This window comes from Vicia villosa, unplaced genomic scaffold (genome assembly GCF_029867415.1).
Source record: "Vicia villosa cultivar HV-30 ecotype Madison, WI unplaced genomic scaffold, Vvil1.0 scaffold7, whole genome shotgun sequence".
NCBI lineage: Eukaryota > Viridiplantae > Streptophyta > Magnoliopsida > Fabales > Fabaceae > Vicia > Vicia villosa.
The window spans coordinates 367013-382776 of NW_026706810.1; the positions used below are offsets into that span (position 1 = coordinate 367013).

The 15764-nt window shown below is 35.7% G+C and overlaps 1 protein-coding gene across 4 annotated transcripts; it reads left to right on the forward strand.

The window, feature by feature from the left end:
- The first annotated feature begins 8144 nt into the window (after nt 1–8144).
- Nucleotides 8145–15287, forward strand: LOC131643112 (thaumatin-like protein 1b). 4 transcript variants are annotated; one of them, XM_058913263.1, is made up of 5 exons: nt 8151–8470; nt 8560–9256; nt 14600–14703; nt 14816–14850; nt 14935–15287. In XM_058913263.1, exons 1-4 carry the CDS (start codon nt 8410–8412, stop codon nt 14824–14826), a joined length of 873 nt encoding a protein of 290 aa, XP_058769246.1. In that variant the 5' UTR covers nt 8151–8409; the 3' UTR covers nt 14827–14850; nt 14935–15287. The 4 variants fall into 4 exon arrangements, 3 of the variants coding, with proteins under 3 accessions (XP_058769244.1, XP_058769243.1, XP_058769246.1); XM_058913261.1 differs by lacking the exons at nt 14600–14703; nt 14816–14850; nt 14935–15287 and adding exons at nt 13010–13100; nt 13192–14263 and having other exon boundaries at nt 8145–8470; XR_009296134.1 differs by having other exon boundaries at nt 8150–8470; nt 14600–14850.
- The last annotated feature ends 477 nt before the right edge of the window (nt 15288–15764 follow it).

Consider the following 15764-nt stretch of genomic DNA (forward strand, 5'->3'; position numbering starts at 1 on the left):
AATGAAAAATACAAAGATAAGAGATAAGAGAAACAAACACAAATGTCGGTTTCTCCAACAAAAGTGCACATCTCACTCCCAATCATCAAGATGCATCATCCATTGTTGATTTCCTAAGCCTAATCTACCGAAGAATGTTGGTGATGGAATTGGGACAAAAAATCCCCAAAATCATAACCTAACAAATGGATGTAAAAATAAATATAAAGGAAAAACTTTCACGACCGTGCAAAGCCAGCTCACTGGGCTTAGCAGGATGGCACTTATTCCTAAAATATATGCGCCTGAAATAGGGATCGCGCTTAGCGGGCTCAGAAATCGAATTTTGCCTCTATTATTGAAAATGGTAACGCACTAGGGCTTGGGCTTAGTGGCCTCTACAAAATTTTCTTCTTTATTGCCCCAAAATTGCATATTCGAAGTTATATCTTCGACACTTTATTACTCGAGGCTCCGATATGCATCAATACCTATAAAATCAATGAAAAATGGCTAAACGGTACTTAAATGAATCGAAAACTCAAATAATACATAGTATGTACAAATATAGCGAAAACATATGCATTCACGCACAGGTTGAGGAAAAGGAGTCGATAAGTACCGCAAAACTATATACAATAATAACTACAATTTAGCACTTATCAAGCAGCCAGTAACAACAACCATGGAGAAGCAAGTAAGCTATAGTCTATGAACAGAAAAAGAAACTAACAAACAAGGAAGCAAAATAAAAGAAGCTTCCAGAAAAGAAAAGCAAATCAAAAGTAGAAGCCTAAACTAGTCGCCCAATTTTAACAAAAAAGCAAAATTATTTAGTGTTTTGTGACTCAATCTTTCTTCAAAAAAAATTCTTTAGTTATCATCCTCCTCCTCCACACTGGTCACCTTATTTTCTTTCTCATCATTCTCACCTTCTTTACATTATCTTTCCCCTCAAGTAAACCTCACAAACTATCTTTTTATTTTCAAAAACTGCACTTTAGTATTTATATTTACACTATTTTTCATTTTGGTCCTTGAATTTTTCATTGGTACAGTCAAAATCGTTCAAGATTGTTAACAAGTGTCGTCGCACAATAATGTCAGGATTACTCTCAGGCGCCATCTCACCGCCGCTACCCACCACCGGATTCACCCTCAAGAGCGGAGAGTCAAGAACTGTTAAAATCTCGAAAGCTTGGTTAGGTCGGTTATTGGCACGGACTCTCTGCGGCCATGGCTCCAACTAGGGCTGGAAATGAGTCGAGTCGATTCGAACTCGCCTCAGCTCAGTTCGACTCGTGAAGGATTGTCCGAGTTCGAGTTCGAGTTCGAGTTTAAGACGAACTTTTTTTTCAGCTTAAACTCGACTCGCTAAGAATTGGCCGAGTTTGAGTACGAGTTCGAGTTTATCACGAACTTTTTTTCAGATCAAACCTGACTTGTTAGAAATTCACGAACATCTCGGTTTAACTCGTTAGATTACTCTTGTTAGATTCAACTCAATTATTTCACGGACTTAAAAGTAATTTTTTAAAGTCTACTTTTATATATATATATATATATATATATGACATTTTAAATTAATATTTTTTAAATAAAAAATATAGAAATAAAATAAAAGTTATAAGATTGGAATTTATACGATGTTAATTTTATTTGTATAATTATTTGTAGAAATATTTTTCTCACTTGAGAACATAAATTATCAATTATAACTGTTAGATTAAAATAAAATATGATACTAAGATTTAGAGCAAATCTCCAAACCTACTCTTAAAGACAATATAATATATCTCATATGTAATCGAGTTTACTCATGAACCTAACGAGTCGAACTACGTATAGTTCAAGTTCAGCTCATTTAGTTAACGAACTTAGTTTTTAGCTCATACTCAACTCATTTGGTTCATAAACCTAGTTCAACGATTTAATTTTCGAATCGAGTTTCGAACTATTTTCGAGTTAGTTTGTTTCATTGCCAGCCCTAGCTCCAACAGAAGATTCTCTTGCGTCATCGATGATTATGGATCTAGTAAAGTAGAGTGCGCTGGAGGTGGGGCTAAACCTTTGGGATCATTAGCGGTGTTCATCTTGAGCGGAACCGATGGGTTGGACTTCTACGACGTGAGTTTGGTCGGCGATTATAATCTACCGATGTTGGTCATATTGTGTAGATTACAACCGACGGTTAAAATCTATAGATCTTAATTTGAGGGTGAATCCAAAAACCCTTAGAAGTACTTTGGCCAAAAGTCAACCTTCCTAGGTTAAATTTGACCCAAAAATTAAAGTTTTAACATATACTCTCCAATCTTGAAATGATTCATAAGTTCCACCATGTTTTATACCAAATTCTTGCACAAAATCTAAAATCAATGACTTGTAACTCAAGTAACCAAGTGAATCAAACTTGTATAATGGATGATAGTTAATCCATGAAACCCTAGAGTCAATTGATGCTCCCAAACACAGAGATATGAGCAACCATCCCTAATTAATAAGAAATTTGTGTCCAAATTCAAAGCTTTTGAATGAAGCCCAATAGAATGAATTATATTACAAGTAATAATGAAGCCACTCCTCAAATGATGAATAAACTCAAGTACTGATCAAAATCCCCATGATGATCATAAGTCCCAAACCTCAAGATTTATCTAATAATCCCAAACACGCAGAGTACCTTAATCCATGATCCATGAAAAACTCTGTTGAACAAGTTTGCATAGTGTATAAACCCTAAACATTGCGAAAATGACCATTAATCCAATGCCCAGGTGCCTAATTAATGAATGTATGCATGATGTGTAAATGGCCTAATGGAGGTATGTATATGAGATGAGAATCATAAGCCAAATGATTTTAATAAACGGATAGGACAAATTTGGGGTATAACCTCTATGTTGAACTGTTAAGTCAGCTAGTACATTTTGTTTCTAATAAGACTCTGGTATTATTACATTGAGGTCATGATTCATTTTGTTCGAATTATTATGTTTAGTCTATGTTTTCACCAAGTACTCGTATATGAGAATGTTTATGTTTTCACCAAGTACTCATATATGAGAATGTTTATGTTATTTGAGTTAATGTGGTGCTCTATTTTATTATATGAAATAAATATTCTGCAAATCATGTTTTATAAAAAAATAGGTATTAGGGTGTCACATTATAACCCAAAAATACCTCAAAAAAATGTGTATTGAAACTCTGACTTTGATTGACTATTTATAATTTTTTTTTAAACTTATGATAAAATAACTATTGTGTGTTGATTGAGTGATTACAATATTATTCCATTTGAGCAAAAAAGTGAAAAAGAGAGACAATTTGAATATATTTGAAAGTTGAAAGAATTTTTGGACTTGTTAGAATTGAAGCAACTAACAAAAGCAATATATGAGTCAGAGTTGTGTGGTGAATATTGGTTTGGGTAATCATGCTATTTTACAAATAGATTTTTTAATTTGCAAGCAGGTTCCTTGAATACAAATAACAATTCAAGTGTAGGGTTATGATGACAATCACTCATCATGTAGTTTTATCAGTTGTTTGAAGTCATTTTAGTAGTATTTAGAAAAATAACTACATGGTTTTAGAGTGAATTTTGGAAATATTTGAGACTAAGATCAAAGAAATAAAAAGAAGTTAAAATGAAGAATTTTTTAAAGCTAAAATGTTGGTGCAACAACTGGAAAAATCGTCAGGTGATTTTCACTAATTGTTGTGCGATTTGGTCCAATCGCCGTCTGATTGTGACATTTTTTTATTTATTGTGTAATTACTTATGAACACTAGGTGATTTAGGAAACTTTTTCGGACTTCTATAAAAGGAAAAATGCATAATTCTTTATAGTATAAGATATTAGAAGGTTTTTTACCGCTGCAAGAGTTTTAGGAGCAATGATTATAGGCTTTCCGTCATTGAAGATCAATTTCTTTCTTCAAACTCATGTATCTTTCTTCTAAATTTTTAGCTATGAATAATTTGATTATGAGTAATTAAATTTTCTTGAATTAGGCCTTCTGAGATGATTGTATTTTGAGTTATTTGAACCATGTGATTGTATGAGTACTATTATATAAAATTGCAATTACAACACTCTTTGGTTAAATTTGTATTTTGAATGATTACTAACCCTAATTTTGAAATTTGATCGGATTTAACTATTTAATTATTAATTATTTTAGAGATATTAAATTTTTATTCTGTGAGATAGGAATTAACGTTTGATAAAATCTATTTTGATTTCGAATTCACATAAGAGATTATGAGATTGTCAATAAAAGAGAGTTGTACACTAAGAGATAGGTATAACTATTTTGTTAAATCATTATGATACCGGAGGAACAATTTTTGGGAATAAAAGCAATTACCAAATAGTGGGAAATAAAGAAATTTAAAAAGGCCTTATTATTTTTAATCTCTGATAAATTTCATCGATTTATCAGAATTTTTTGAAAACCAAATCTATATGGAGACCCCTCAATTTAATAATTTGGTACTTTATGGTATTGAAATTAAACAATCTTTTTAGAGATGAACTTATAAATTTTATTACTTGACGATGATTTAGTACATTTGATAAATAATCCATAACATACATTTTTTTTGTATGACCTATTAGTTGAAAAATAAAATACTCACTCATTGAATTTGAAAGTGTGAAAATGATTGAGAAATCCTATTAACTTCCCTAAATGCGTCTTAATACATAATTGTTATATTGGACTTGAGTTTGCCCATGTTGAAATTGAGTACTCATAAAGATTAGCGGGTTCTAACTCTAAATGGTCAAAGGTCAGTTGACGTCTAATGACCTTTAGATATTACAAATATAATTTTACAAAATCTCACAAGCACGAGACATCTAAGAACAAAGTGGTTAAATAAATAAATAAATAAATAATTACAATGCACATTTCCTCAAATACGGAACCTGTAATATAGAAGTGATTAAGTCATAAATCATGACGGTACATAGTTTCTCAAATACGAGACATTAGGGGTGGCAAAACGGGACGTCCGCCCCGTCTTAAGCCCGCCAAAAAGCCAGTGGGACGGGCAAGCCCGCCAAATAAAAGGACAAAAAATTCATGCCCGCCCCGCCAAGGTGGCGGGTTGGCGGACGAAGGGCTTGCCGCATATTTTTTATTTATTTTTCTTTCATTTTTTTAATAGATTAATAACATTTGAATTTTTCTTTACCCACCTCCCTATGGGGGTCACCCCCAACGAAATCCCCCAATTGCCCCTACTTCGGAGATGCATCTCCGAAGTTATTATTTTTTCTGAATTTTCATACTTTTCGGAAATGAATCTCCGAAAACACCAAAAAAGTGGTGTTTTCGGAGATGCATTTCCGAATTCAGGAAAAATTCAAAAACCGTGAATATTTCGGAAGTTCATTTCCGAAAATAGTCTTGCATATACAATTTTCCCTCCTTCACTATTTCATCATTTTTTCTCCAAAACTTCTCCAAACCCTCTCCAAAACTCAATCAATCTCCATCCATTTTTCGTCTCAAAATCAAGTTTCAAACCGTTGATCACGTTAAAGGGAGCATAAGAAGCTACAATTTGAGGTAAACATCTCACATTTCATCCCCTATTTCACTACATTGATTCAACAAATTTATGCTGAAACCTGCGATGGTTCGGAAGTTCATTTCCGAAATATATTACCTAACAAATTTCGGAAATGAACTTCCGAAATATGCCCTGGCAGTTAAAAAAAACAGTTTTGGCCAATTTTGCTAATTTTCGCATATGTTAGGTATGGTGCATCCGGACAACATTGTACAAGCTGATGGCGCAGTAGTTCTGGAAGCTGTCAACGTTAAAAACGATTCGGTTATCGATGATCGAGCTATGATCAATGCGGTTGATGTTCGGCAACAATTTACCAATGATCGGAGCTTCGGTAGTCGCGAGCATTTGATTGACTGGGTTCGGAACGAAGCTAGTAAAGTTGGATTTGGAATTGTAATTTTAAGGTCCGATAATGGAAATAGTAGGCGGAAAGCTTTCGTTGTTTTGAATTGCGAACGGGGTGGAGTTATGCACAATCAAACCGGGTGCTAAAACACGAAGACACGGGATCGAGAAAGTGCGGGTGTCCGTTTAAGTTGCGGGCGACTCGGAGGGTTGATGATTTGATTTGTGGCGTTTAACCGTGATTTGTGGAATTCATAATCATGCATTGGATTCCAAGTTACACGGACATCCAATGGCGTGTCGTTTGTCCCGCGAAGAGAAGAATGTTGTTTCGGATTTAACGATAGTGAAAGTGGCGCCTCGCAGCATACTTGCCGATTTGAAGCGTAAAAAACTGGATAGCGTTTCAAATATCAAGCAAGTTTACAATGAACGACACAACCTCAAAGTTTTGAAAATGGGTCCTCGGTCGGAAATGCAACAACTTTTGAAACTATTAGGCGATAACAAATATGTGTCAAGCTTCCGAATGTCCGAGGACAAAGTTACCGTTCGTGATATTTTTTGGACTCATCCCGAAAGTGTCAAATTTTTCAACACATTTCCAACCGTTCTTGTCATGGATTCGACGTACAAGACAAACAAGTATAGGCTTCCTCTTCTAGAGATCGTCGGTGTGACCTCGACGGACAAGACTTATTCGGTCGGGTTTGCTTTTTTGGAGTGTGAAAAAGAAGAAAACTTTACATGGGCTTTGGGAATATGCAAGTCTTTGTTGGTTGATCAAAATGTTATGCCAAAAGTCATTGTGACCGACCGGGACAATGCTTTGATGAATGCGGTTGTTGGGCCATTATTGCTCCAATAAGGTTTGTTGGGCCATTATTGCTCCAATAAGTCTATAAATACAACACACTCTTCTTCATCCTCTTCACACCTAGAAACACAAATGACACAAACCTACCCCCACCTAGCATTCGTCTACTTCACCACCGGCTACCAGATGTCGTTCCAATTTCGCTTCTCGCGCGACACACCGTTTGCGGAGTTGATAACGTCGCTCCACACGCTATTGCAATATCCCGAAAATCGAAAGGTTGTCAAGCTCGAGTACCGCTCGCCATCGCTTAACGACGAGGGAGGCATTGAGTTCACACCTTTTGAGATCAAGAACGACGAAGATTTAGCGGTTTTGTGGACAACGTTCGACCGATTTTCTTCGAAGGGTCCGATCGAGTTGGACGCGAAACTTCAAAGATCGGGGGCCGACGTTATCAAAATGTTGACTCATCCTCACCTACCCGTGTTTAACAATATGTAACTTTAATATTATGTAATGTGATCGATGTAATCTTCATCCGCTTAAATAAAGCGAATCGTTCTTGTTTGTTATTTTTCTTCTGTCCAGACCTTATTTCGGAAGTTCATTTCCGAATTCCTCCAAGGGGGGTGAATTCGGAGATGAACTTCCGAATTCACCAATTTTCTGAAAATTAACCTTATTTCGGAGATGCATCTCCGAAGTCAATATTTTTCATTAAAATATTCAACTTTTCGGAGATTCATTTCCGAAAACACCTTTTTTTCCAATAAAAGTACGTTTTCGGAAATGAACTTCTGAAACAAGGGGTATTTTCGTAAATTCGCCAGAGGTGGCCAAGAAGGATAGGAGGTGGCTAAAGAAATTTTCTAATATTTTTTTACCTTTCAATTAAAATTTTCACTTTTTTTTTAGAATAATTTTTTATAAAGCATCTTTTAAACAAATTTTACCTAAAAAAATATTGTATGTATTTATAAATAAATGTATAAAATAAAATTATGAAGAATTTGAATTACTAGAATTATGCGGACTTAATAAAGCGAGACGAACGTAACAAAAATGTGAGTCGTGTTTTAGCGGGCGGCGGCCTTTGACGAGCGGCAGATTTTGGCAGGGCGGGTTTTGGTGGACGGCGGACTCAAAATCCCAACTCAATCCATTATTTTTTGGCAGGTGCGTGGGTCAGTCCTACCGACCACCGCCCGTTTTGCCACCCCTGCAAGTCATATAGGAGCGGGATAATTAGGAATAAAATATACCCTCTTTAAATTTTGACAGGTGTTTATAGATATATCTCCTCTTATTGTACTAGTACAATAAAATTTAATTTACTTAATTTTAGAATAGATGAATTATAATTTCAAGAATTAAAATAGGTAAAAGAGAAAAATAATAAGAAAGGGAAAGTAGATGATTTATTGGAGCAGCCAGCAACAACAACAACCGTGAAGAAACGAGTCAGCTATAGTCTATGAACAGAAAAAGAAACAAACAAACAAGGAAGGAAAAGAAAGGAAAAGAAAAGAAGCAGCCAGAACAAGAAAAGCAGATCAAAAGAAGAAGCTAACACCACTCATTCAGCTTCAACAGAAAAGTGAAATTATTTGGTATTTTGTCAATCAATCTTTCATCAAAGTTTTGTTCTTTAGTTATCATCCTCCTCCTTCACATGGGTCGCCTTATTTTCTTTCTCATCATTCTCACCTTCTTTACATTATCTTTCCTCTCAGGTAAACTTCACAAACTCTCTCTATTTTCAAAAATTGCACTTTAGTCACTTATTTTATCTTTTTTCATTTTGGTCCTTGAATTTTTTCAGAGGTACAGTCAACATCGTTCAAGATTGTAAACAAGTGCCGTCACACAATATGGCCAGGATTACTCTCCGGCGCCACCTCTCCGCCGCTACCCACTACCGGATTCGCTCTTAAAAGCGGAGAGTCAAGGACTGTTAAAATCCCGAAAGCTTGGTCGGGTAGGTTATGGGCTCGGACTCTCTGCGGCCATGGCTCCGACGGACAATTCTCCTGTGTCACCGCTGACTGTGGTTCTGGTAAAGTAGAGTGCGCCGGCGGTGGGGCTAAACCTCCGGCATCATTGGCGGAGTTCACCTTAAACGGAGCTGACGGGTTGGATTTCTACGACGTGAGTTTGGTCGACGGTTATAATCTTCCGATGCTGGTTGTGGCTAAAGGCGGCACTAGGGGAGGCTGCAGCCCTACTGGGTGTCTTGTTGATCTTAACGAAGGTTGCCCAGCGGATCTTAAGGTGGCGCGTGGTAATGGGAGTGGTGATAACGTTGCGTGTAGAAGCGCGTGTGAAGCTTTTGCGGATCCTCGTTATTGTTGTAGTGAGGCGTACTCTACGCCTGACACGTGTGCTCCTTCTGTATACTCGCAGTTTTTTAAGCATGCATGCCCACGCTCGTATAGCTACGCGTATGATGATAAGACTAGCACATTCACGTGTGCCTCCGCTAATTATTTGATCGTGTTTTGTCCCTTGCCTTATACAAGGTACAATTACTCTTTGCTCCTTCAAACTCTTTTTATTTTAGCATTGATTTATTATTTGTATATGCATGAGTTGTAGTTAACGTAAGGGTAACTATGTCTTTTAAATAGAGTGCATGATTGCTTTGGAAGCTCATGCCAGTTGGATGGTGGGGGCAAATTCTCTTTCCTTTTAGAATGGACTAGAATTAATTGCATTTGTTATGTGGAATAGAATTAGGGATGCCTCCATTGCTTTGAATGTAGGCATGGGAATTTTTCTCCCAATGCCACACTTGGGAAGTGATTTTCCCCAAATGCCACGATCGGAAAATTAATTCTCAGAATGTTACACTTTTGGACCATGTCGCCATTTGACTTGGAGATATGGTGGGGCCCACGCTAGCTGCAAAGCATGTTCGCCATCTAATTTGGAGACATGGTGGAGCCCGTCTGAGAAAGTGAGCATGTCGCCATTTGACTTGGAGACATGCTATTATTATTTTTTTTTCGTTTTTGTTATTTTAACTATTTTGTTATATATATTTATATTATATAAATCCAATAAATAATTTAAATGATTTAAAATTATTTTTTAATTAATTTTAAATAATTAAAAAATTAATTAGTTTTTTTAAACATAATTAATACTAAATAAAATTTAATACAAAATATTAATTTAAAAACAAATATTATTAAACATAATTAATACTAATAATATTAATACAAATTTCATACATTTCATTTCATACAAATAAAAAATCAGTGACGATCCTAATAACCATGGGTACCACAGTGAGGTGGTCGTCCCGCACAAAGACCACGGCCTAATTGTTCTTCTTCAGTTGGAGCAGGGTCCTCTTCAGTTTCTTGTGTTGGAGGTGGAGGAGGAGACCAAATTTGACTTAACATTTCATAATCACTAACATTAAGACCGAAGTTTAAGTTTAGGGTGGATTGTATGTGCGGCGGGTCATGGTGGGTCACGGTTGGGATGTAAGAAGTAGTGGGTGGTTGAGTGTATGAGGTTGAAGGGTTTTGTTGGATGTAAGGGGAATCAAAGTTTGGATGCGGGATAGGTGTGAATTGCATGGGTGGACGAATATAGGTCTGTTGGTGTTGGGTTTGGTAGTTATAATTTGTTTGAGAGTGAGATGGGGTGTATTGGGTGTAGGAAGAGTATTGTGGATCAATGTAAGGGCTAGGAGTATGTTCTTGGGAATAATTGGGGTTAAGATGGTGTTGTTGGAAGGGTTGATGTTGTTGGAAGGTTTGGTGTTGAGGTTGTTGTTGAAAGAGTTGGGGTTGATGTTGTTGTTGAAATAGTTGGGGTTGAGGTTGTTGTTGTTGAGACCCACTTGGATGGTTTGTTGAATTTGGAATTGAACGCGGGTCAGTGAGAAAGTGTTCGTACGATGCATATATGAATGGAAGCGACCTATACCAATGCATGTACTCTGCTGATGGTTTTGTCTCCTCTAGTAATTGTGTTCCCTCTAACGTATAGGAATCTCTATCTGTCCAACACGGTATAGTTCAGTCCATGGAGTTAAGCGGGACTTGTTTGTTTTCATCTTGTGATGTTTTTTTAGGCACATTGGTGCATCGGGTATATTTTGTAGATAGCCAAATTGAAGTTTCACTCGATCACTTTGATGCATTTCAACAAGATGGAAACAAATTATATACGTTCTTGCACTCCAAATCGAACTATCTTCATGTTGTGGGGACGCAAATCCTAGATACGGCCTCCAAATAAACTAGCAAGTATAATTAATTGAATAAATTTGTTAGTGTAATGAAATAGAGTTAAAAATAAAATATATTCTCAAAAGAGCGGATGAATAGAAACCTGATCTGGCCGCATGTGATCAATTTGGAAATGGTATCCTTGGAGATAGTGGCGGGGGTTGTTCTTGAAGTTCCTTTAACGACCATCTAAATGAAATAAAAAATATAAAAATTATTCAAAAGTAATTACAAAAATTAAATAATGAAATTAAATTATATTTTACCTCGAAGCACGAGGATATGTTGGAACGAATGCAGATTCAGGAGAAATAATAGGCATGTGTATAAATGCCCAAGCTTGAAGAAGTAAAAGACATTCTGATATTTCTTTTACTTTGAACTCACAAGCTTTGCACATCTCCCTGTACAAGTTACACAAAACAGCAGAACCCCAACTATATGTGTCGCACTGATTAAAATCAAAGAGGAATTGTGATCATTTTGGGTAGACGTGGCTGCCGCTTTTGTCGCGAAACAAAAGTTGCCAAATGAGAATCATTATATAAATTCGAGCATATCTCATTTTATGTTCTTCTGTTGAAGCTTCTGTTGGTATATTTGCTTCTGCTTGATAAATGGTTTTAAGCCATGTCAAATTTTACAGTGGAACCATGTAAAGCATTTTTTTGGTGGTTCTTCCCTACGATTGTAGGCCATACATCATCATCTACCTCGGAAGGACCATTTAATTGCGTATCTTCAACAGGTAGGCCCGGTAACATGTTAACATCCTCCAACGTGATGGTGCATTCACCAATCGGAAGATGAAAAGTGTGACTTTCAGGCCTCCATCTTTCTAATAACGCCAAAATTAAACGGTTGTCAACTTGGGTTGAGGGTATTTTTGTTACGTGGTATAAACCTGACGAAATTAGATACGGGACGATTGCAGAATATGGCTCCAACTTTTGGTGACTTCTACATCTTAACCCATGTATATATTCATCATCTAGGTGTAATAAAAAATAGTAATGTTACATATAAACATAAACTAAAATACTTAAATGATAATTATTTACGAATAATATTTAAGAACTTAAATGATAACTATTTACGAATAATATTTAAGAACTAAACATAAATTAAAATACTTAAATGATAATTATTTACGAATAATATGTTTAGTTCTTAAATATTATTCGTAAATAATATCATTTAAGTATTTTAGTTTATGTTTAGATGTAACATTACTATTTTTTATTACAGCTAGATGATGAAAATATACATGAGTTTAGATGTAGAAGTCACCACATGTTGGAGCCATATTCTGCAATCATCCCGCATCTAATTTCGTCAGGTTTATACCACGTAACAAAAATACCCTCAACTCAAATTGACAACCGTTTAATTTTGGCGTTATTAGAAAGATCGAGGCTAGAAAGTCACACTTTTCATCTTCCGACGGGTGAATGCACCACCACGTTGGAGGATGTTAACATGTTACTGGGCCTTCCTGTTGAAGGTACCAATTAAATGGTCCTTTCGAAGTAGACGATGATGTATGGCCTGCAATCGTAGGGGAAGAACCACCAGAAAATGCTTTACATGGTTCTGCTGTAAAATTGACATGGCTTAAAACCATTTATCAAGCAGAAGCAAATATTTCAACAGAAGAGCATAAAATGAGATATGCTCGAATTTATATAATGATTCTCATTAGACAACTTTTGTTTCCCGATAAAAGCGGCAGCCACGTCCATCCAAAATGGTCAAAATTCCTTTTTGATTTTAATCAGTGTGGCACATTTAGTTGGGGTTATGTTGTTTTGTGTAACTTGTACATGGAGATGTGCAAAACTTGTGATTTCAAAGTAAAAGAAATATCAGGATGTCATTTACTTCTTCAAGCTTGGGCATTTACACGCATGCCTATTATTTCTCCTGAATCTGCGTTCGCTCCAACATATCCTCATGCTTCGAGGTAAAATTTAATTTAATTTTTTAATTACTTTTGAATAATTTTAATATATTTTTTATTTCCTTTAGATGGTGCGTTAAAGGCATGAACTTCAAGAACAACCCCCGCCACTATCTCCAAGGATACCGGTTCCAAATTGATCACATGTGGCTGGATCAGGTTTCTATTCATCAGCTCTTTTAAGAATATATTTTGTTTTAACTCTATTTCGTTACACTAACAAATTTATTCAATTAATTATACATGCCAGTTTATTTGGAGCCCGTATCTAGGATTTGCGTCCCCACGACATGAAGATAGTTTGATTGGAGCGCAAGAACGTATATAATTTGTTTCCATCTTATTGAAATGCATCAAAGTGATCGAGTGAAACTTCAGTTTGACTATCTACAAAATATACATGATACACCAATGTGCCTCAAAGAACATCACAAGATGAAAACAAACAAATCCCGCTTAACTGCATGGACTGAACTATACCGCGACGAACAACAATGTTGGACAGATAGGGAATCCTATACGTTGGAGGGAACACAATTACAAGAGGAGACAAAACCATCAACAGAGTACATGCAATGGTATAGGTCGCTTCCATTCATATATGCATCGTACGAACACTTTCTCATTGACCCGCGTTCAATTCCAAATTCAACAAACCATTCAAGTGGGTCTCAACAACAACCACCTCAACCCCAACTCTTTCAACAACAACCTCAACATCAAACCTTCCAACCTCAACCCCAACCCTTCCAACAACAACATCAACCCTTCCAACAACACCATCTTAACCCAAATTATTCCCAACAACATACTCCTAACCCTTACATTGACCCACAATACTCTTCCTACACCCCATCTCACTCTCAAACAAATTATAACTAACAAACCTAACACCAACAGACCTATATTCGTCCACCCATGCAATTCACACCTATCCCGCATCCAAACTTTGATTCCCCTTACATCCAACAAAACCCTTCAACCTCATACACCCAACTACCCACCACTTCCTACATCCCAACCGTGACCCACCATGATCCGCCGCACACACAATCCATCCCAAACTTAAACTTCTATCTTAATGTCAGTGATTATGAAATGTTAAGTCAAATTTGGTCACCTCCAACACAAGAGGACCTTGCTCCAACTGAAGAAGAAGAACAATTGGGTCGTGGTCTTCGTGCGCGACGACCACCTCACTGTGGTACCCATGGTTATTTGGATCATCACTGATTTTTTATTTGTATGAAATGAAATGTATGAAATTTCGTATTAATATTATTAGTATTAATTATGTTTAATAATATTTGTTTTTAAATTAATATTTTCCATTAAAGTTTATTTAGTATTAATTATGTTTAAGAAAAATAATTAATTTTTTAATTAATTTAAAAAAATGATAGGTTAAAGTCGTCTTTGAGGACGTGTAGGAATTTATTAGACATCACCCAAAATATCTCACATTTAACTCGTAATTAAATAGTCTTATGATATATTTGTCACGGTTGAACTTCAGCAAAATAAGACCATATTTATTATGTCATAGTTAAACTTTGACTAACTTGCATAAGATCTCCAAAAAAATTAAACGGCTCTGGATAGGGTGTAGATTTTAGTCCGAACTAATATTTCCATATATCTTGTTTGGCCTTGAACAGCCAAAAAGTGTTGGGAGCACGACAAGACGGGGCGCAACTTCCTCTTGTAAACAAAACTATGATGTACTTAAAAAAACAACACTCTGGCGGTTCTTCATCAACAGGTCTAATCCAAACGCAGCTTATAGCTTATGTTGCATCTATCACTCTGGCAATTTTTCTGTCTTGCTCTCATAATTAACTCTGTTTATGGCTCACTTTGTATGGACTCTTCAGGCAGAAAGTAACACAAAGACTAGCCAGTTCTTAATGTAAGCTTTTCGTGTTGTGTTCGATCTTGCTATTTGACGATGTGTTCATTGTATTGCTGCTTGCTGATTCTATTCATAATGCAGGACTTGAAGGATATCATATAGGAAACACACTGTAAATTTTGTTTATATGTTATATCTTTTTAGTATACTTCAACTATCACTAGTTGAACTCTGGTGATCCTTCTGTTCTACTTTTATGTTTTTATCAATGGAGGGGTTATAGTTTTGTAAGAGTTTTTGTAGTCTAGATTTTGCTAGTTATGATGAGAACCTCAATATTTGTTACATATTGGAGGTTGAAACACTGCATACGTGAGTTTTATGGAGTGATGCTTAGTGCAGTTTTTGGATTCAACATGCTCAAAATTGAAATGTATATTTGCCACCATAAATTTATAGGAAAAAGCTTTCAACAAAAGAGTTTTGAACATGTACCTTTACATTTTTTTGTAGTACTTTTATTTGCTGTTTGGTGCTCTTATATAACAAATATTGCAATATTGCAATATCCAACAAGATAACTTGAAGAGAAAAAAAAAAAAAAAGAGGGCAATATCCATCAAAAAAGGGCAATATTGCAATATCCATAAAAATAAAAACACGATAACTTGAAGAAGTAAAAATCATAATGTAAGCAATATTTCCATTTACATAACAAGAGAAACATAAGGAAACACTAGTAACACGAAGATGAAAAGTCATATCAAGCAATAAAAAGGGCATTTTCGATTATGTGAAATCAGATAGCTTCTAGTTCTTATAATCGGGTTGGCCTCACGTGTTTCGGCTTAAAACAACGTTTATAATGATATTGTACATCCGGATTTCTAGTTTAGTCGAGATATCTCTTTTAGTTTGGATGAGATGACGGTTTATAGATACAAGAATTTCATACGATTAGAAAAACCATG

Coding starts and splice junctions, on each gene's coding strand:
- LOC131643112 (XM_058913260.1), top strand. CDS start 8,410: ATGGGTCGCCTTATTTTCTTTCTCATCATTCTCACCTTCTTTACATTA. Junction 8,471..8,559: donor TACATTATCTTTCCTCTCAG/GTAAACTTCACA, acceptor GAATTTTTTCAG/AGGTACAGTCAACATCGTTC. Junction 9,257..14,599: donor TGTCCCTTGCCTTATACAAG/GTACAATTACTC, acceptor GGCCTTGAACAG/CCAAAAAGTGTTGGGAGCAC.